This window comes from Carlito syrichta, unplaced genomic scaffold, assembly GCF_000164805.1.
Source record: "Carlito syrichta isolate Samal-C Ts95f unplaced genomic scaffold, Tarsius_syrichta-2.0.1 Scaffold303019, whole genome shotgun sequence".
Taxonomy (NCBI): Eukaryota; Metazoa; Chordata; class Mammalia; order Primates; family Tarsiidae; genus Carlito; species Carlito syrichta.
Window position 1 is genome coordinate 498,994 of NW_007247115.1, and position 23,300 is coordinate 522,293.

Below are 23,300 nucleotides of genomic sequence, written 5' to 3' on the forward strand. Positions count from 1 at the left end.
CATATGATCATAAACTTTGGAAGTTGATATGATGAGAAAGGAAGTCACTTGAGTATTATGTCTCAAATGTGAGATGTGTGTCACTGGATTTCCGGTGACTAGAGGTCAGTGTCGTAAACCTTTGTGTTACAGAGTTGGTTCAAACTAGGGGGCATTGTTTTTGAACCAGTTGGTGCTGTTCAAACTGGATTGAACTGGCTTGCTTCCAGTAAAATGAACCATTTGGTCAAATCTAATTTGGCTAGTCTGAACAACCCCATACAAGGCTAGCCCAGGTTAAACTAGTTTGAACTAATCATAACCTGTTTGGATCTGTTTTATCAAGACTTAAGAGGAGCAAACCTATTTGGTCCAGGAAGAACCACTTTCATCTGGTTTAGACCATTCACAACTAGTTTGAACCAGCCAGAACTGGTTTATTCCCATGGAAACATAGAGCTCTAGAACCTCCATGATGCCAAAACCACCTAGAATCATAGACAAACCAGAACTACAGGGACACTTAAAGTGCATTCATGCCATCCAGGTGCCGTTGTGCCACCAGCACCTAGATCCACTAGGCAGCCACTCAGTGCCACAAGGCCACTTTCACCTAGAGCCCTAGGGATAGCATCATTTTGGAAACCCAGGACCAGGTATTTCCAGCAAGTCAGAATAGGTTAGGCCTCACCAGAGTTGGTTTTATTCAGTTTTAACTAGTCAGAATGGATTCCCCTTATAAGAGGTCGTTCCTTTTTCACACCTCTCTCACACATTCCCAGGCCGCATCCCAATATCTGTATAGTAATGTGGAATAAGAAAGGAGGACAAGTAGAAGATAGTAACTGAGTCCTTAATCTCTCAATCAGAGAAAAAAATCTTTCTTGAGCACTTATGTGTGCAGGTCCATGCACAGTCTTGGGAGGGAGAAGAAATAGTGATGGATAACGTGCGATCCTTGCCCTCACATTCAGCCACACAAATGCAGAAATGATTAATCCAACCAGTGAGTGTACAGGGAGGACCAGAGGAGGAGAGAAGAATGTCAGATACTAGGTGCCTGCAGGTGAGACACCTCTGACCTCTACCTGAGAGGTAGAAGGGAACAGTGAATGACCAGCAATTCAGAGATGCTTGCAGGGTGCAGGTGGTTGATCTGGGCCTCTCGCCTGAGCTAATCCCCCTGATAGCCACATGTCCAGGCTGTGCCATGTGGCGAATATTAAACAGCTCATATTTCCATGGATGCCCTAAGTAGGATGCTTTGAATGCTCAGCTGCCCAGTTATTCTGCAGTTTCCCAGGATGCTGTGTAAATGCCCCAGGTCCCTGTCATTGCTTCCTCATCACACTGCTCTTCATTGCTCTGCTGCTAGGCCTCCATGTGTCACCCACTGATCTCACTACCTCTTTGTACTTGGAGGAAGCACTTCTCTCCCGAGCTCAGAGCTGGCTCTTCCCTTAACTCCTCATAGGACAGTAAGCCCATGCTGCAATTTTTGATATGACTACTGATATTTTAGGAATTAGGATTTATAAACTAGGGAGTAGAAGGCTGGGTGTGGTGGCTCACACCTATAATCCCAACACTTTGGGGGCTGAGACAGGAGGATTATTTGAGCCCAGGAGTTAAAGACCAACATAGCAAGACATCATCTCTTAAAAAAAAAAAAAAAAAAAAAATGAAAATTAGCTGGGTATAGTGGAATGTACCTATAGTCCCAGCAACTTGGGAGGCTGAGGCAAAAGGATCACCTAAGCCCAGAAGGTTGGGGCTGCAGTGAAGCTGTGATCATGTCACTCCAGTCTGGGTAACAGAGTGAGACCCTGACTCAAAATAAACAAACAACCCAAGGAGTAACTTGCAACTGCCTCAAGCGTGGCTACTGTCCCAACCCATTGTCGAGATTACTAACAGGACCTCCTGGTTTCTTTCATATGTCAAGAACCCCTCTACTACTTTATCTGGGACACACAAACTTGTCTGTGCCTCAGAGGCTGCCACGAGGCCTACTTCGGTGTTGTTTGTCTCTTCTCTTAAAATTAGCCTTTTCTGGGATGGCGGACAGTGGAGGGGTCCAATTCTTTCAAGGGAAGCCCCACCCCCTACCCTCAAAGATACATCCTGCCCCATGGCTCCCACCAGGACAACTCCATGGAAACAATCTGACCTTCACACCTTTTGGGACTTTCAGACTAAATAATGCTATGGGTAGAACACCACTGGGTGCTTATGGAGCAGCCCGTCCAAGCGTGGCCTGATTCCTTTTCACTGTCTTTCTCTTCCCACAAAGTAGTGATGTTATGCTGGCAAGTCTCCCCATGGCCATCTCCATCTTAATTTGGTATCTTCTAGGCACAGCCTTCAAAACAACAACCCACAAACTTCTCAGAGAGAACAAGCTCCTTTTTAGGCGTGGTCCCATGCTATTTCATACAGAGCAGAGAACTTTAAAAACAAAGTCAACAAGGTCATAGTTCTGGCTCCCCTTGTCCCTCTGTTATCAGACACAAGACTTAATCTCAAAGGTGAGAGGGTGCCATTGGCTTGCCCAGGGCGGGAGTACCAAACCTGGCATGTATCATGCAGGGGGTCTCTGGCAGACAGAGACCATCTCCACAAGATGTGTTTGGAAATGAGTGGGGTACTTCTGGTTGTCACCCTAACTGGGAGCATTTCCTGAGCCAGAGCCAGGTATGCTCAACACCCTATAATGCCCAAGACAGAGCCACACAGCAAAGATTTATCTCCACTGAATGTCCATCAAGGATCACTGCCAGGGCTCATTTAGGTGAATCTTCTAGATTCAAAGAGCAGTCTGACTCTAAAGGAGTGCTGAAGACTCCTGAAATTGGAAACCGCGTGCTACTTTGTGGTTAGTTTTTCCTAGGTTCTATCCATCGAGGTCTTAAAAATCCTAATGTTCAGGTTTCATTGTGGGTACCTTGATTATTAGCCTTCTGATGACTTTGGACTCCTATGGACAGAGCATCTCTATGGCACTCAAGTGCTCAGATAGCCTTAAGGGGGAAGGTAGGCACAGGTACATCACTTGAACATAAAGTGGTGGTCAGGGTAGACTTACAGCATCCCTAGACCAGATCCCATCCAGGGCCAACTGTATTGTAAAATATATTTTTTACTTTCACAGTGGTGTTCTATAGTATGGTTATTCCTCCTTAAAAGTACAGGTCCCTCATAATTTTACTTTGAAGCTTCCAAAGGATTGGTGTCCAGAAGTTCCACAGTTCATTGGAACCACAAATTAGATGACTCTGTCGATCAGAACAAGCAAGACAGAAGCTTTTTTATTATAAATACATTTTAGACCTGCCTAGAGCAGGGTAGGCATCTGGAAAACATATATTTATTTTTACAAGCAAATTACTCTAGTATGAAGAATTCATTATTGAGTGGTAAAATTAAGCAGTAACATTTCATTTATAACTTATAAGTATCACTCTACAATGTACTTAGGTACATTGGAAGGAACTGTTGCCTGTCATTAAATATTTTCTGCTTCATGTTTTTTTTACATCCATTTCAACGTTCGGCAGATTGTTTGACATTACACCCAGCCAGAAGCCTTTTCCGGTTGTAAGTGGAGACAACTGTCTATGTCAGCACTCCCAAGAAAGGGGCCATCAGAGACCATGCACAGAGACTTCATCACAGGCAGAGGGAAGCTGGGGGCAGAGCACGTTCATCCAGGCAGTCTGGGCTGGGCTCAGGCAGAGCTTGCACCATGGTACCCACACGTGCCTGGCAGTTGCTGCTCTGTAAGGAAGGTGGTGCAATGCTATTTCTTAGAGAGAGACTGACCTTTCAGGAACGAGTTGCTCTAGGCTACCTCAGCAAAAAGGATCCAGAGCATAGCAAGGCTACAGATTTTGTCATGCCCATCCAGAAGGAAGGAGAAAGAAGAGCTTGGTGGATTTACTTTGCAATCCATTTAGCCATGTCCTCAACCCCAAGCTGATGAGCCAGTTAGTCATTTCTGACTTGGTGCCTTCACCTAAACAGAGGTGGTGGACGTCCCCCCTTTGGCTTTCTGATTGCTTCTTCCTTCTTTACTCCCCACAGGGACCCCCCTCTTGTGCCCCCCTCCTTTCTCTGCCTGGATGGATATGAGTGAGACCGGCTCACCATGCATCTCATATCTGTGGTGCTTTAACAAGCACTCTGAGCAGAGGCTGACCCGGAAGCCTAGGTTTCCATTTCAAAGCAGTCTTTCATTTCTGTTGTTTGTTGATTGTGGTATCTGTCACTCTTCTAGCACCAACTGTATGCTAGAATTGAACACTGCTCGTTGGATTTACCTGTGAAGTTTTGGAAATTACTATTTTCTTGGTTTAACAAAGAATGTACAGATTCATTTGCCAGACAGAGAGAGAATTTAGAACTGTGGTTTGGCCAGGCATTTTCTACTCAATATGAAAAGAAAACAAAGGAATTTGGCCCAAAAAGCCAACTATCCCTATGCAGACCCTGTGTGATAGGCACTTGAGGAATAAAAATTAACCGGTACACAGTTCTTGACCTTGAGAAACTTGCAGTGTAATAAAAGACGCTGTCAGAGTCCAGCTCCAACACAAGGATTAGGGCCTGAGGCGAGAGAATCAGATGCAGCGAAGGAAGAAGACATAAGTCAACTCCCTGGGTCGAGTTTGGGACTCTTCCAAAGTTTATTCAATTTTCACATGTTTATATAAGGCATTTTCAACCCTCAACCCCCTCACACATATGCCACATATGTTACATTATGTTTTCTTTTACAATCAAACGTTCTACAATGATTTATTTGTTCCTCCCTATTCTTTTTTTGTTTCCATTATGTTAAAACCAACAGACAGGAACGAAACAATTTCTGCTAAAAATAATTAACTGTAACCTTTCAACTCTTACCCCTTTTATATCATATTTCTAACAATTCTTACTTGTAACTTAACAGCAATATATTGGCGTTTACATCTATAACTAATTTTATTGTTTCTTATAACTAACTTTATTATTTCTTATAAACTTTCCTATAAACTTTCCTATTATGTATCTATCTTTATTCTTATTTTACTTATATGAATCATAATCTAATAATGCTTAACAACCTTTATATGAATTATACTTGACTACTCTTATATTCTATATTTTCTATTTAATTATTTTTTATCTAATTATTTTTAATTATCATTCTATTTTTATCTACTTAACTATTCTCTCCTATAATATTATACTTATACTACTAAATCATTTTACTCTTACAAACTTATATCTACTATGTCTATACTTTCTTAAATCATGTTTAAAAGCAGCTGCCCTCAGAATCGACTTGTCTCAGTTCTCACAAACTTCCTCCTCCATCTTACCCGTCTAAGGTGTTATTTTAGTATAGGGTCTGTTAACCATTAAAATTAAAGAATGGGAAAGTTCTTTTATTTTCTTTATACACAATGGTTTTGCTTTTTATGGAGACGAAGGTAACTTAACATTCTCTAGCGTCTCTAATGGCTGTGCTTTTGCTGTGTTCCTTATTCATGTCTCAAGCTTCAGTTTCACCAATACATCATCCTCGCTTATCAGTTAATGCTTCATCAGAAAGGGGTTCTTTCTGTCTTATGTACACACTCCCAAAGATCAAAGAGGGCCAATCAATGGGATCCATGGGGCTTTGCCTCCAGCACGGCTGCTTTAGCTGGGGCCTTGCTCCCAGCCAGCGTTTTTCCCATTTTCAGGTAACCCTTACTTTGCCTTCTGTTAGGAGTTGCGGCTCCCGACAAGATGCCAAAGTGAATGTTTAGGTAACAACAATACAAGGAAAGCTGAGGAATCTAAAATGAAAAGCCTTTTCCATCTACCAGAATATAAGAAAAAGATATGTCCGAACATAATTTCAGAACTAGAAGACATCTGCCTCTTTTTTTTTTTTTAAGATTTTCTTTTTCCTTCTTTAGTTCCTCTCTAATATGTCTTTTCTGGTTTTGTTGTTCCCCATTTTTGAGACGCAGTATCCTTCCAGGAAGACCTCATACGCCTCAGGAATACACTAGAGCAGTGGTTTTCAAAGTCTGATCTCCAGACCAGTAGCATCAGCATCACCCAGGAACTTAGTAGAAATGCAGGTTTTCAGGCCAGACCCCAAACCCACTGAGTCAGAAACTCAGAGGTGGGACCCAGGAATCTGAGTTTTAACAAGACCTAGAGTAGATCCTGCTATGTACAACAGTTTGGGAGCCACTGCCTTAGTAGAAGGTGGGCCATCCATCATTCTAGTCAGGCCAAGTTCTTGTCACTGTTGGGGTTCCATTGGCAAATAAGCTCAAGAAATACTACCAAATAGATAACCTTTCTGGAAATTTGCTATATATGTTTTCCTTTTAAGGCTCTGAGAAGTCCTGCACTAAGATTTCATTCATTTTGTTTAACCAGCAGCTCCCATAATTATTTGAGCGCAGGATGCATTATCACTGTGTGATATCTACCTGCTAATGTTGGTAGTATTCTCTGGAACAGGTTTTGGGAGAAGTTTCTGGAGAGAGCTTTGCCCTATGTGCTGTCAGTCTTTAATATGCTCTAGGTAGAAGTGTGGAAGTCATGTCTGCCCCATATCTAGAGAGAATCAGACTTGAAGCCAGTGCAGTGAGGTCACCGGGCTTCCTTTTTCTCTGCTATATATCTGCCCTTATGTTCCACTCTCATTCCCACTTCATCCTCTGCTTTTCAACCAGAAGATAGGGTGGCCTGTGGAGCCCTGTCTGAACCTCAGAGACTACTTATGTCCACATGGTATCTGTGTCTCCATTCATGCAGTTAGATGGCAAATGGTGTTTAGGTATTTTGTGTTCCATACATGTTTGTAAGGGACATTCGATTATCAAATATTCTTATGTCTGTCTTTTCTAGCCTTTCCCAGAGATCAGGACTTTTTTGTTTGTTTGTTTGTTTTTCATTCCTTTATGATGTCCTTTAAGTGTCAAAAATTACTTCTTTGTAGAATTAAAATTTCTCTCATAGCTTTGTCTGTCGTGTCATTCCCCATCTTGCTTGAAGAAGTCTATGCTCACTAAAGTGGATACTGACACTCAGATTAGGCCCTTCACATACATTTTCTCATTTATGCCTCAGATTGGATGGGGATAGGGAATCCTGTGAGGGAGATATCACCAACCCCATTTTAGAGCCATATTGAGTCAACAGGTAGCAGGCTTGCCCCCACTGCATAACCAGTGATTCAGGGTATAGAATGAGTTTTCCTGAGTTGAATCTCTGTTTTGCTACCTCACAGCTGTGTGACCTTGGTCAAGTTCATTAGTCTCTCTGTGGCTCATTTCCCTCTTCTGAAAAATGAGGGTAATGTAGTGCCTACCTCGCAGGGTTGTTGTAAGCATTTACATTCATGTGTAAGAAATGCTCAGAAGGGTTCTGGCATGTAGCAAGTGCTCAGTAAATGTCAACTGGAGAAAGAAAAGAGGAGGACCCATGGCATAACTAACCTGGAGTATCTTAACAGCAGATAATCAGTATACACACTGTAGATTGAGTGAGTGGATGGGTGGTGCCAGTTTGTCTTTTGCACCACATCCTGCTGGGTGATAGCCATGATCCATCCCATGAAACACAAAAGGTTTAAATGGATGCCTCATTCCCAGCTTTGCAGTGCATGCTGGTCTTATGTGTCTTTTGGACCTCTTTCTGCTGCTCCACTTCTCATTCTGGCTCCAACTCCCTCATCTTCTGTGATGTTATATCTCAGTTTTTAATTATAATATTGTAGGGCACTCAGATATTATAAGTGGTTTAAAGATTGTATTACTCTAAGTGCACAGAACATTTTTAATGTCATAAAAATTATTTCCAAATACCTTTCAAGAACTCAGTTTGCTTTCTGATCACCACTCCCAGCAAAACACAGAACTTGAGTATTCCAGTGATGGTGATGGACCTATTTGCCTTTGAAAGAGTGCTTTCAAATCACAGTTCTCTGAAGTTGGAAAATTTTGACCAACAGCTATTAGGGTTTGGTATCAGAAGTAATGGAAATTCATACGTTACTGCCATATCATCCCAAGGGAGGTGGAACACAAGCAAACATGAAGCTCTCCCAGTAGTCATCTATCATGCAGGTGATAACTGATGCAGGACTCTTGAATTCCATGCAGGAATCTGCATGGTGTGGCATAGCATCAGCCTAGGACCACGTCTCGGATTCGAAATATTTCCATTATGACATGTGGCCACACTTGTAATTGCTGCCTCCAGACATTTTCAGAGCAGACTGTTCACCATGAACTCATGACCAACAGTAAGAGCTATGAGGTATCTGTGTGGGAGTAGGGGCGCCCTCACTTCCTGGGTGTTTCAGAGATGAGACATTTGTTGTCTGGATGGCTGACTCATACAGCTTCTTTAGTCAGAAAAACTGTCATTAATGAAGTAGAGATGTGCTGCTGAGAGCAGAGGAGCTTTTCCACCAGGTGAGTACAAAGGAATATGAGAGAGCAGTCTTCCTCCACCCCACCTCCATCACCTCAACAGTTTGGCCATTGACTCACCATTATTTGTACAAGATCTGTGTAAATAGCAAGCCTTAGCAAAAGCCAAGAAGTTGTGTCGTGACATAGGTAGATTGTAAATCATATGACAGCAAACCCAAATATAGTGCTCATAATTTTGCTTATATTCATTTTGCCCTCAGAGCAGCCCTATGAAGTGGATACTATTTTTATCCCTGTTTTATAGATGAGGAAACTGAAGCACAGAGATATTATACAACTTGCTCAAAGTCACACAACTAGTAGGTAGCAGAGCCAGGAGTCAGTTTTAGACAAGCCAGCCCCAAGTCTCCATCTCTATCGACTATGCTCTCTTTTAATTGTGAGCAAAAAGGGGAATATTACATCCATTTTAATTAGGTATAAACTGTACTAATATTACATAAATTTAAGGCAAGAAGTAATTACTAGAGACAAAGAAGGAGAACAATGAAAGGGTCAATTCAATAAGAAGACATACCATCCTAAGTATGTACTTTATAACGTAGCTACAAGTTAGGTAAAGTAAGGATTGAGAGAACCAATCGGATATGTAGACAAGTTCACAAGAACAGTTGGAGATTGTAGCACACCTCCCTCAATAAATGACAGAACAAGCAGACAGAAAAACCAGCAAGCATGTAGAAGTTTTGATCAATACTCTTAACCAGTCTAATCAACCTAATTGACAGAACACCATTCCCAACAACTGCGGAATGCATCTTTTCAAGTCCACACGGCAATTTCACCCTTGACGTCATGTGCTGCACGATATAGCTAAGCCTCAGCTTATTCTGAAAGATTGAAATTGTATGGAATATGTTCTCTAACATTAGTGGAATTAGAATTCATTCAGGAATCAATAGCAAAAAATATAACTAGGAATGCCCCCAAATGTAGTGAAATTAATAACACAATTCCAAACAATCTGAAGTTCAAAGAAGAAATCACAGTGGATGTTAGAATATGTTTTAATGGAACAATAATTAAATTGCAACATAACAAAATGTGTGGGACACAGTCAAAGCAGAACTTTGAGGGAGATTCATAGCTTTAAATACCAGAGAGGAAAAAAAGTTTGAAAAGTCATAGATTAATTTTTTATCTCAGGAAGCAGATTAATCCCAAAGAAAGTAGAAGAAAATAAAGATCTAGGCTGAACTCTATGAAATAGAAAAGCAGGTATACAACTGAACCAAAGTTGGTTCTTTGAAAAGATCAATTGCGCTCAAGTATAAAGACATTCCCTTTGTCCCACTGCCCCTCCCACCTACTAAATTCTGAATTAGGAAACCAATTACAGTGGGATTTTTGTAAAGCCAGTCATCCTCCCACAGAAATGCTTTATACTACTATCAGTATTAGTTTGCTAGTTCCCTTTTTGACTTTGAGTCTCTGCAAATTCTTTTCTAACTATTCTCCTGTCTCTGTTTGTTCCATGCTAAGCAGATGGCCCAGAAATTAGCCAAAAGCAGGAAGAAGGTGCAGTACAAACAACTTCATCAGCTTGGTGTTATGCCTGTTCTTTTCATTTGTTTCTGTTTTGCCTTTTTATATTTTCGTGTTTTTGTTTTCTGCATCCAGCAAGTTTTTGTTCAGATTTCTTTTTTAACCGCCCCATAAGCCAGCGTTTCTCAAAACTCAGTTGCCCAAAGTGGCCGTTTTCTGTTGCTCATTAGTCATTTCACTTCAGAGGAACAACAGGGAGCAGATTGGAGATGCTAAATGAATCACACAGTAGTGTGGAAGGTCCCACCATTCAGGAGCATTGATGTGGCAGGGACTTGAGTCTGTTCGATTATAGCTCTGTTTGATTTGTGGATTTGTCAGATTGCTGGATGCAAAAAAGAAAACTCGCTAATAACCACACATGTGCAGAATTAGCCCTAAATGAACCAGACTGCGCTTTTTGGTTGTGGAGCTTCTAGGTGCTTATGAACTACTCATGGGGCATTGGGCACTGGGCTCTTTCTTAGAGGGTGGCTTCAGGAGTGGGCAGCTGCTTCTTTGTTTCTGTGGTGGTGTGTGAACATGAAGACCCTTTTACCAGAACCGCATCCAGATGGCTCCATTTGCACCTGCTATGAACACTGTCCCCCATCAGTTCAAGCAGGGGCAAACTCTAAGTAACTTCTCCAAGGTTTTTGGTTATGAGTTTGTGCCCTTGTTCCTTCAATCTGTTGGACTCTGAAACCCTTTCGGAAAGGGGCATTTGCCATCTTTGTTCGAAGAGTCAAATCTACGCAGTGAGTCACTGCTTCTATAGATGAAGAAACAAAGAGGAGTCTGCATTTTCCCTGTAACCTAGAGGTGCTAACTCTCGTCCATGTGTCCATCCTTTGTGTGATACCTTCCACTTTGGCGATTTAATCCTAGAGTCTGCGTTGCCGTTCTGGTGACTGTGTCTTGGGTCCTCTGTGTGTGAGCTAACCTTACTCCTTCTTCATCAGGGTCAAGGTAATATAGTAAAACCTTCTCTTGTGCATTTCTTTCTTTTCAGGCTCCTGAAGGCGAATCTCAACCAATGACCGAAGTGGATCTCTTCATTTCTACCCAGAGAATCAAAGTACTGAATGCTGACACACAGGTATGAACTGCTACTCACCCTTCTAAGGGTGAAACATGAGAGGCATTGTCGCTCAGAGACTGCCTGTGTCTATAGAGCACCTGACCCCAGATGCTGGGTTCCAGACTAGCTAGAAATTTGTCTGCGATGCCTGCTACTGGGTGGGGCCTGGGACTGTTTTCTTAAAGCTCAAAGAAAGAATTAAAACATGGATGCTCTTTAGCAGAGAATTCATTAACACGGATAGATTGGCCTTTTAAGAAATAGTGTTTAAAATCACTCACACACACACACACACACAAAAGCAGCCATGCTCTTTAGATTTTTTAATCTTTTTTTAAATCTGCCCGGCAGAGAGTCTATTGGTTATAAACTGTTTGAAATGTCTTTTTATTTTCACCCGCCACACATCATTTTCTGTTCCCTAGACAGGTGTACATAAATCTGCCAGCAAGGTCTTTGCGGGTAGCCCCGGAGCCTGCCCCACATGTAGACCCTACTTGGTTCTCCTCAGTCATCAGATGCTGCACTGACTTTATCCACTCTCTCCCCTCACCTCCAGGAGACGATGATGGACCACCCTTTGAGGACCATTTCCTACATCGCAGACATCGGGAACATCGTTGTGCTGATGGCCCGCCGACGGATGCCCCGCTCCAACTCCCAGGAGAATGTGGAAGCTTCCCACCCGTCCCAGGATGGAAAAAGGCAGTACAAGATGATCTGCCATGTCTTTGAGTCTGAGGATGTAAGGGTGGCTTATTTTGATCTCCTTCTGGGTGGCCTGGGCAGCCACTGGGTAACCGGGTCCTCTTCACTTCTCAGAACCCGAATCAGTCTAATTCATCATATATTAAACATACAGTTATTGAGCAACTACTGTGTGTCTGGCACTTTTCTAGTGCTGGGAATATAGGGCTGAATAAAACAGATAAGGTCCTCATCATGAGAGTTGAAGAGAGACAAAGTAAATAAATATACTTAACATAAAATTAGGTAGTGGGGAGTGCTCTACAGAAAAATAAGACAGGGATGGGTTAGATGGGCAGGGGCTATTTCAGGTAGAGTGGGCAATGAAGTCCTCTCTTGAGGAGGTGGCTTTTGAGCAGAGACCTGAAAAAAATGATCATGAGGAAAGAGCAAGTGCAAAGGTCCTAAAGCAGGGGCTGCCATGTTCCTCTGAGGAAGGGAAAGGAAGCTACGCTACTTCTGGAGCGTTTGGAATGAGGGGAAGAGTAGAAACCATTTGATTGCACTTGTAGGGGCTTGAGCAGGTCTCCCCTGAGGCTTAGGGCATTTGGGGAGGACAGTTCTTTTTGTGCAGGACTGCCGTGTGTGCTACAGGAAAGCTAGCATCCCTGTCCTTACCCACCCCAGTCCTTATGAAAACCAGCTGGCACAAAGTCAGGGATTCCTAATTTCCACTTCTCCAGATGATGATGTCAATGGGGAAAACTCCTTTACAACAGAGGCCGTTCTTTCTAGACTTCAGACTGAATAGGCACCTGGCGAGCTGCTACCAGGCACCCCCTCCCAGGCGTCAGCAGGCTTCAGAAACTCCCAGGGTGGGCCCCACAGCCCCAATGGTTTCAAGCTGCAGAACCCCCACCTACCAAGGGCCACACCTTTCCTGTGCTTATTTTTCCTTCTGCCACAGAGGAATAAGCTCTGTCTCTCACATGGAGCAGAGACTCCTTATCTATTTAAGAGAAGATTGCATGTAGTAGCCTTGGCCCCCAAAAGAGGCCATCTTTCTCCAGTAGTGCTCATCAAGCTACAGAAATTGCCTTTCTCCAAATTAGACATCTGAGGCCCCCCTGCTTCTATCCAGGGAACCAGAACTGTCATGGCTGTGGCCACAGAGAGGAGGGGATGCTGACACTCATGGTCACCATCCTTTTTACTGTTCTGGTTCTCTAGAAAGCAGCAGAGGGGTAAGGTCTCTGGGAAAGCAGGGAGCTTGTAACAACTCTGCCTGTCATTCTCCCTGCCATCCCCCTACCACTCCTGTGATGCTGAGGCCAGACATGCAGACAGGAAGGAGAGGAGCTTCAGGAGGTTCTTGGGAAGTTCCAAGAGAGTGACTCTTAAGCCTCCTGCATTTTGCAGGCCAGTAAAAAGGCAAAATCAGCACTGCTCACCAGGCAAGAGAACCCTTGTAGGACCCCTGCCACCTCCCTCTGGCCTGGAGTTCATGAGGAGGTGTTTGTTCTCCTTGGAGTCCCTTTGGGTCCATCAGGGAAGAAAGGAGGGAATGGAGAAGCAAGAGTCAGGATAGGAGTGGACCTGGGAATCATATCCTTTGCTTTGACCTGACCACGGACAGAGTGCTTTGACTCCAGAACTGGCAGAGCTGGGCTTGCATCCTGCCCCACACACAAACCGTGCAGCCTCTGAGCCTTGGGTTTCTCTTTTGTAGAGTAGCAGTGCCTCCCTTACTGGGCTGCTGTGTGATACTGATGGCTATTGCATTTAAAGCCGATACCCGGCATGTGGCAAGTTGTCCATAAATCTCAGTGTAGCCAGTGCATCACCAGGTGCATCCACTAATGATACTCAGGAAGTTCACTGATCATATTCCCAGATGTATATTTTGTAATTCTTCTACAAGCTTCTCTCTGATATGGAAAGCAATGCCTCCCTCCTTCCCACTTTTATAGCAGGGAGGAAGGTGGTAGTTCTTGATGAAATTTGTGGCATAGATGAAGTCACCAGATTCTCAAAGTAAGAAAGCTAAGTACTTCTGTTTCCATGGCCAGCCACATGGAAAGTTCTGGTTTCACTGTTAATTACCTGCTTTTACCAACAATTAGGGAAGGCGGGGAAAGGAGGTCTGGAGGTTAGAACTGTATGTGTTTTTAAATTGTTGCTCTAGGGATTTTCTGGTTTGCTTTTGGTTTTCTACCTATTACAGTTTCACAGGGAGGCTGTTCCACATGGTAGATGAGAGGATGGTGTCTGGATTCAGTTCCCCGGCCCCACCTACTTCTCAGGGAGTGGGCGACTTAACCTCCCAAACTTCATATCTGATCTGTCCACTGGGTACAATCATAAGATCCATAATTCCAAAGTCTAAAAAGCTCTGAGAACCACAGGGGACATTTGCAGTCTATTGGCTGATAAACTTGACCTGAACTACCATGAAACCATTTAAAGAATGTTCAGCTTACCATGAAGCTTAGATGGTGTAATGTTAATATGTTCATTTACAGTACACTTTTCCAGACCCAAAGGGGTTATTGCCCAGGGTTCAGTACATGCACCCTGTTCCCATTCTAAAACCTTAAATTGCTTGAATTCCGAACATAGGCTCAAGAGTTTCAGATGAGTGACTGTGGACCAGTCTATACTAACATCTGCCATAGAACCGATATGAGATGCAAATGGTAGCCCTTGTGTGGCTTTGAATGCGGTGTGGGCACATAAGCAGTGCTCAGTTGCTGTTGGCTGTCCTGATGAATGATGTTGCTCAATTAATGCAGGGAGAAGTTATCAAAGCTCAGTGCAGGCAGTGTCCAGGTTCCCCCACTGTGAGCTGGATAAGCTTGAGAAGTTTCTTTGTGTCTCTGGGCCTCAGTCTCCTCAACTGGAACACACAGGGTTGAGCCAGATCAGGGTTCTCCACTCTGTTAGACCCAACAACTCTTTTTACAACAAATATTTTTCTTTTTTTTGAGTTGGAGTCTCACTCAGTCGCCCAGACTGGAGTGCAGTGGCCGCTCCCAGCCACCGCAGCCTCGACCTGCTGGGCTCCGGCGATCCTTCCGCCTCAGCCTTCCAAGTAGCCAGAATTACAGGCATGCACTACCACGCCCGGCTGATTTTTTGATTTATTGTAGAGATGAAGTCTCGCTGCCCAGGCGGGTCTCGAATCCACGGGCTCAGGCAGTCCACTCACCTCAGCCTCCCAAAGGCGCGGGATTACAGGCTGAGCCACCGAGCCTGGCTAACAAATATTTTTCTAATGCTACATTACAATACTATAACCTCCCCTTTTGGAAAACCTTTCACAAAGTAATCAAAGTATGACCATAAATGTAATACAAGGGAGAAACAAAAGGAAAGCAAGCTAAAGTAAAATTGTACTGCAATATGTGAGTGCTTGGGCCCAACCATTCTGAAAGGCACAATGAAGTAATCAGCTGCTTACACCGACCTGATGAAGTTTGGATACAGGAGAACATAGCACTTAGTGGAATATCGTAAATACTTTCTATTTGCTATTTCAAATTGAGAGCTGAATAAGAATATACATACACACACACAATCACATGCATGGCAGCAAATGTGCAGGCTAATAGGGTTATAATTTATTGGAAACTCAGATACTATGGACAACACTGATGTGGATGATTTTCCCAAGTCATGAGGCTTCCTCCTGATCAAGGACTGAATGAAGCAAACTACCATCTTCCCTCGATTTACACAGTGTTAATTCTTGAAACATTCAGTGTGTATTGGAGCCGTGCAGTGAAAGTCTTTGTGTTTATATTTAAATTAGAGTTAAGTTCTGGAGTCAGATGATCAAAAACAGGCATCACATGAATGACCAGTGGGATATTTGAAAACTGTTCAGGTGAAAAACAACTCATCAGATAGAGCTGTTCTTCGCATGGCAGGATGTCCAGCACCTCTGATTCTTGTCCGCTGAATGCCAATAGCTGATTATTGTCGTATTCAAAGACATCCCCAGTAATTTTGAAAATGGCCCTTAGTGAGCACCAGTGCCCCCTTGTGGAACCAGTGGCCCACCTGATGTCTAGAGCTCCTTCAAATTCCAGGAGGGCCGTTGTCCAGGCAGGGAGTGCACCAGGCCATCCTGCAAGAGCACCACCCTGCTGACTGCCATCTTTCCTCTCTGGCTGCTATTCCAGGCCCAGCTGATCGCACAGTCCATTGGGCAGGCCTTTAGCGTGGCGTACCAGGAATTCCTCAGGGCCAATGGGATCAACCCCGAAGACCTCAGCCAGAAGGAGTATAGTGACCTGCTCAATACCCAGGACATGTACAACGATGACCTGATTCACTTCTCCAAGTCGGAAAACTGTAAAGATGTAGGTACTTTCCTGAAGCTGTTCTACAGGCTGGGTCAGCCGGGCAGGGCCAGGGAGAGCGGCAGCCCTGTTGCGGAAGTGAAGGCGGAGTGGGGGTAGGGGGATGAGGAGCGTGGTAGTGGCAGGGCATTGTGAAGGGCCTCACATCAATCTCTGGCTTCCCTCTCTGGGACCCTGTTATTATGCTTTTGTGGATGAGTGTAGACAGAAAAGCAGTGCATCCTGTGTTCCCAACCAACCTGAGTTCAGTTCTGGGTGGGTTCCAGAGACAAATAAGACCTGAACTCTACCATTATGGAGCCTGGAGTCTAGGTAGGGGCAGCAAAAAGGTTAAATGATAGTGCTGGGTGCAAACACTCCTCAGATCAAACCACACTTAGCAGAACAGAGCAGATCTCGGTTTCAAACGAGACAGCCCCATTACTTCAGACAGAGCTTTTCAGAAGCACATGGAGGAAGACAGGGCCATCTGAGCTGGTATGGAAGTCTGGGCACTGTTTGGAGAGTGTGGGGGCAAGCAGAGAGCTGGGCCAAAGGAACAGAATGGAATTCTGAAGGTCAAAAGGCTCCAGATTTGTCTGAGGAATCAGGAAGCATATAGTTTGGCTAGAGAAGGGGGTGGCACAGGAAAGGAAATGGAGAGACCAGCCCAAGGTCCAGGTCAGAACTAGAAAGCTTGCAAAGCATGGTTGGCGGGTTAGACTTCACCCCACAGGAAAAAGAACCTTTAATGAGAAAATGATCTTTTAATCTGCTAATATCTGTTAGGTGTCATAGGGCAGGTTTCCCAGAAGCAGAGCCTGATGTGGGGATTCTTGCTCAAGAGATTTATTGGGAGAGTGTGCTCAGAATAAGAGAAGTGTGGGAAGCTGGGAGGTAGGGTACTAAGGAAGGGTGTGGTGTCGCTGGGTATGAGCTTCCTTCTGCTCCAGAGGAAATCTCCAGGACAGATTGCAGGATAGATTTGCCCCACCTTGGAGAAAAAGAGCTGGCAGGCCTCTGTAGTTCTTGCTGCCCATTGGCCAAGGTTGGGCAGGGGGTGTGTTAGTTTTTTAGGGCTGCTGTAATAAAGTACCATGGGCTGGGTGGCAGAAACAATAGAAATGTAGTGTCTCACAGACCTGGGGGCTAGAAGTCCAAGATCAAGGTGTTGGTAGCATTGGGTTCTTCTGAAAGCCGTGAGGGAAGGACCTGTCCCAGACTTCTCTTCTTGGCTTATTGATGGTCATCTTCTCCCTATGTCTTCACATCATCGCTCTATGTATGTCTGCGTGCCCACATTTTCTCTTCTTACAAAGTCATCAGTCTTGCTGAATTAGGGCCCATACTAATAACCTCATTTAAAATCAGTTACCTCCATGAAGACCTCATCTCCAAATAAAGTCGTAGTCTAAGGTACCAGGGGTTGGGACTTTAATATACACATTTTGGGAAGACACAACTCATTCCTAACAGGGGTGTCTCCCATTTGAGAATGACAGTTCTCCAGGGAAGGGGCCAACTGTGAGTTGCAGCAGCTGGGAGAAGGGGACACTAGCCTGTGAAGGGGACTTTTTTCAGGCCCAAATAAATCCACTTTTTGTTGGATGCTTCCAACAAGTATCTTACCTTTGCGGCATCTCTGCAAGCCTCCCTGGAATGGAAGTATCCAACACCAACTCCTGTCCTCTCTGTCCTGCCAGTGAAGGTCATAAAAATCTATGCATACCCAGGATATGGACTTCCTGTGTGTGCTCGCAACATTTTGGTTGTAATAACTTCAGCATCACTTTTTTCTTTTTCCTCAACTTTCTCCTTGCAGGGATGTGTTTCTGTATATTTATTTATTTTTAACTCAGGAATCTCAAATGTCAGAGAAAATTTGTAAAGTGCTGTGGAAGGGGGGAACTGTGCATGGAATGTAAAAGCTATTTCTGGAAATGACGACATGCCACCACAACTCCCACCAACAGCCTTTTCCCCTGCCGCAGGGGACTACGGAAATTTTAAAAGACCCAGGGCCCCTTACAGTTGTGTGCTGAGGCAAGATTGCTTATGTGAAATGAGTGAATTACAAAAAAGGGGTGTGGAATAATTTTTTATAATCTCCAAATGCTGTAGAATGTGGAGAAGACAGGAACTCACTTGTGTTGGCATCATCAAGGACACATCTTTCTTTAGTCAAGGCAGGAAAAGTAGTAGTGATTTCTACTACTTCCCAGCTGGTTGCCAATCGAAGCTTTCTAAATGTTTTTCTCCTTTCAGGTTTTCATAGAGAAGCAGAAAGGTGAAATCCTGGGCGTGGTGATCGTGGAATCAGGCTGGGGATCTATCCTCCCCACGGTGATCATCGCCAACATGATGCATGGAGGCCCTGCAGAGAAATCGGGGAAGCTGAGTATTGGAGACCAGATCATGTCCATCAATGGCACCAGCCTTGTGGGCCTGCCTCTGTCCACCTGCCAGAGCATTATTAAGGTATCAGAGATCATCTTCTGATGTAGACCTGAAGTGATATGAAGGATAACAGACATCTAGTCACTATTATTTATGTATGTATTTGAAGCATCAGGCACCAAAAAAGACACAGATACAAAAGGCAGGGACTTGCACCCAGGCAGCTGACCATTCAGTCACAGTTTACGGGTTCTTCCCTAAGGTGGATCCTAGATCATGCACTATGCTCTGATAGCACACCTGCCACAGGCCTCACTATCCCTCACAGCACTCTCCCGCTAAGCCAGGGCTCAGCCTCAGCAGAATTTTCCTCAGCTAGTAACCCAGATAGTCACTTATAGTCGGCCAGGTGTCCTTGAAATGATCTGCCCACCCTGTTAAAAGTCACGGAAATGCTTCCAATCCCAGAGCACTTTTTCTTCCCAGGGGTTGTGGTGCAAGTGAGTCTGTCCTCTCCTGGCACCCACATCACACCATCCCCACATGCTGGTTGCCATAAGAAGAGGGAACCTCTGTTCTAGCCCATGTATACCTTTGCATACCTGAACAGACTTCTTACTCAGCTGAACTGATAACCATTACGTAAGGCTAAGAAGAGCTACTTGAAGGAAAATTCAGTGAGAATGTTTGAGAAGAAATTAGGTTTTCTTAGAAATGAAGCATCAGTGTGTAGTCTTTTGAGTACATTGATACTTGCTAGTTGTGTGGCCTATATGACCAAGAATATTCTTCTTCTGACACAGCTTCTGCAGACCCCAGTAGCGCTGTACCAAGCACTGGGGTTCTGTAGGCAGACTGGAAACCTACTGCTTTTTTTGGTGCTATAGAAGTGTCCTGAAAGATGTTAGCTAGAACATAGCTATCTCTTTGTGGGGAGATGGAGGGACAGCGGGGGGGGGGGGGGGGGACAGAGAGAGACAGAGAGAGAGAGAAAGGGAGAAAGAAAGAAAGGAGAGAACGAATTCATACAATAGTCATTGTGAGCAAAAGAAAGTCACCAAAGCCAGTATCCTCCACTGTCGGGGTGGGGGTGGGAGGTGAAGGTGAGTGTCTGGGACACAGGAATGGTGCTTCTTTGTTTTTAATGAAACAGATTAAATTCTAATTCCACATAAGATAATCACACCTGGAAAGAAATAGTCCTCTTTGGCTTCCTTTAGTTCCTTTTTGTTATATCCTATACTTAAATAAATTCTACCCCTTGCTTAATAGACGTTGAAGATAAGATTAAAGAAACTACTTTGAACATGCATATTCATTCAAACAGGTTTAATTGGACCTCTGTTAGGCACTGAGCTTAGCTCTGGGGAAGCTGGGATGGCTGTATGCATATGGAGGATAATTATAGACATGAAAGGGTTCTGCGGCTCTAATAGCAACATATAGGTGAAAGGCTGCGAGTGATTAGAGGAACAATTTTATGATTTTTAAGTTGACCTTGAAGAAGTAAAACCTAGTAGCAGAAAGGAAAGTGGCTGTTGGAAGTTTTTACTTGAGTTCCGAGACAGTGGGCTGGCAGAGATGGGGTGGAGCCTGACCTGGTGTTGCCTTGATGATGTAGAAAAGAAAGGAGTAACCAGGGTGAGGAGGCAGGACCAATCTACATTGGGGTCTCTCTCCCATCAGTGTGCATGAATAAGAACTATCAAGGGGCCAGAAGCATAGTATACATGATCCCACCTGGGGAGCTTGATCTGGTTGAGAGAACCATAAGGACTGATGACTCCCCACGTTCAGTCAGTGCTGGGCTCCTAGCGCTGAGAACACACAGATGAACTTACTGAGCCCTCACTTTGGCCTCTGTGTGCAGGCACTACTGCTGTGCCCATTGAACAAGGTAGGAAGCTGAGGCACAGAACCATGATATGATCATCCAAGGCCACACAGCTGGTCATCGGTGAAGACAGGTCTTCAGCCGCCAATATAGAGTCTCCCAGGAAGAGTGTCTGATCAAAGGCTAGATCCGAGGGCAGACCCTAGGGCAGTAGTTCTCAGCCAGGCGTGATCCTGCATGCCCCAGGATGTCTGGAGACTGGTTTGGTTATCACCACTGAGGAGAAGACGGTACTCCGGACATCCAGTGAGTAGAAGCCAGAGATTCTGCCAAGTGTCCTACAATGACAGGGCAGCCCCCACAGCAAGGAATGATCCTGTGCCAAATGTCTATCATGCTAAAGTTGAAAAAACTTGCCTTGGGGGTACAGGAGTTTAGATGTGGGAGAGGGAAATCAGTGAGGGAGGGAAGATTCGTGGGGAATTAGTCCAGGTCTAGAAAGATGTGGTGAGAGGGATGTTATGGACTGAATGTTTGTGTTCCCCCAGAATTCATATATTGAAACCTTTAATCCCAAGGTGACGATGGTATTAAGATGGGCCTTTGAGAGGTGATAAGGTTATGAGGACTGAGCCCTCATGAATGGGATTAGTGCCCTTATAAAAGGGAGCCCTGAATGCAATCTTGCTCTCCTTTTGCTGTGTGAAGACACTAGTAGAAGCTGGCCATCTGCAACCCAGAAGAGGGCCCTCACTAGAACCCACCCATGCTGAATCTCAAGCTTCCAGCCTCCAGAACTGAAAGAAACAAATATGTGTTGTTTACAAGCCACCCAGTCTGTGGCACTTTGTCCTGACAGACTAAAACAAGGGATAACTTGAGTGAGGGTGGGGGTGGGCAGGAATAAGCTGCACTTCCTGAGGCCTGGTGAGGCTCCAGGTCATGGCCTGAAGTCACATCCCTTGTTCCTCAGGACAGCTTACATGGGGGGTGGCAAACACCAAGTTCACAGAGGGGTGACCTGAGACCCCGAAGGCCCAGGACCCCCAGCTGGCGAGCGAGTCTGGCTCTCCTGGACAGTCCTTCCTGCCTCATCTGCACAGGTCCAGAGGAGGGAGACAGCAAGACTGTGCAGGTAACCTGCCATCCTCTGTGGCTGCACAGGGATCATGTCAAGGTGGAAGCAAAACTTGCTGAAGCACGGACAGAGCTCTGTCTGCATGGTTTCCCAAGAGGAAAAGGGTTGTTTGAGGAGCTGAACTTTGATGTCTATAAATGGAATCTCTGTGGGATCAGAAAATTAAAAGGCCAAGTGGTGATGAGAGAGCTGTAACTGAGAAAGATGAAGAGTGAGAAAAGCTGTGCCTTCGTGGCCGCCCTCAGCGGAGAAGTACTTAGCAGGGCAGTTCCAATTAGAGGACAGCTGTGCTTCCTCTGAGCCATGGGATACACCACTTTCTAGAATGGGAGCATGTGATGGTCCATTGTGGTCCACCCTGGATGCAGGGAGGGTTTTTCACTGGTAACAGCCAAATTGCCTGGGCCACACGCATACCAGCTTCAGTGAGTTTTATCACTGCACAGAATTTTCTAGACAGTATACCCCTTTTGGCCTGTACCTGGACAGATGTCACACTGCCCCATCCCACACCTCTGCCACTGCAGGGCAGCGTTCTGCACTTCTTAAAGGCCACATGTTGGAATCTTTTTCTGTGAGCTCTGTGCTCTTTACAGAGACTCTAACAAGCAGCTCTCATCCTGATAAATCAGTGCTTCTCAAATGGATTGGAATCATCTGGGGATCTTGTTAAAAACGCTGGTTCTGATTCTGCATTTTCAGCAGGCTCCCCAGGGGGTGGTGACATCGCCAGTCTGTCAGCCACGCTCTGAGGAACAGGGGTCCAAAACTGTGTATTCTTGTCTAGCACTTCAATGCTGGTTGGCCTTTTTACCCCCAGGTTACAGGAATAGATTTCTAGAGTAGTGTTAAAAGTATCAATTACCTTAATTACTTTTCTCCTAGCTTTTATTTTTCCTGTCATAACTAATTCCCAAAGCATAATTATCAGTACACGAAGCATGTTACGGTCTGCCTCTTTCCATGCTGCTGCCTCCATGGTCCTGCCCCTGGATTTTTGTTCTTTTTTAGGCTAGTGCACACTTCTCTCACCTTCTGCAGGATCATCGTGCATCTGCTCTCCGTTGCTATAGAGACCATTCTGGCTTCACTTCTCTTCTCTCCTCTCCCCTCCCCTCGTCTCTGCCCTTCCTCTCCCACCATATTTCTTAATTTGCTGCACCATTCCACTGTTGTCATGGGGACCAAATGACCCTTTATTTAATTGGCACCTCCAATAAAATGGCAGCTCAGAAATCCAAGTTAATGGGACCCAACTTGAAACATTGATTAGAAACAGCAGAGCAAATGCATGGACTGGTTATTTCAAATTGCCATTTCTCTAAGCCTCATCTTGCAGCAAATTTCCCCCAATCTAGGAAATCTTCCACTGAGGGACAGACCCGGCATTTTAAATCAATTCACATAGCAGAAAAGAACACACCCGAGCAATGTGAATTTTTTAGGCAACATTGAGAAAATAGAGTCATTCTCTTGCTTCTCAGTATATTGGGTATCATTTTCTGTATCACATAAGCATACCTAAATAATCCCAGTGGTTAATAGGTGGAAACATTTAAAGCAGCTGGCTTTGCCTGAGGGTTGAGATTTAACGTGTTTCTGTCTTCAGCGTTCAAATTCCTGGTCTCCTGGTGTATACCTGGAGAGAGGGAGAGATGTGAAGGGATTCCATCCTTTCTGGGCCCACAGGCCCCCGTGCTTAGTGCTGACATTCTCTTCTTTCCCCCACCCAGGAGCGGGCTCACATCATGGAATTTCCAGTGCCTAACACTTTTCTTGGCACATAGCAAGTCACCCATAAATACTGATAGAGTGCATGAGAATTAGG

At 44.6% G+C, this 23,300-nt stretch overlaps 1 protein-coding gene across 1 annotated transcript in view; it reads left to right on the top strand.

The window, feature by feature from the left end:
- Positions 1-23,300, top strand: part of APBA1 (amyloid beta precursor protein binding family A member 1) — a 68,327-nt gene that overhangs the window by 35,650 nt on the left and 9,377 nt on the right. The window contains exons 6-10 of the mRNA XM_021712028.1: positions 9,954-9,986; positions 11,005-11,091; positions 11,633-11,818; positions 15,945-16,124; positions 18,369-18,581. Coding sequence (XP_021567703.1) covers positions 9,954-9,986; positions 11,005-11,091; positions 11,633-11,818; positions 15,945-16,124; positions 18,369-18,581 — 699 coding nt within the window. The remainder of the gene's footprint in view (positions 1-9,953; positions 9,987-11,004; positions 11,092-11,632; positions 11,819-15,944; positions 16,125-18,368; positions 18,582-23,300) is intronic.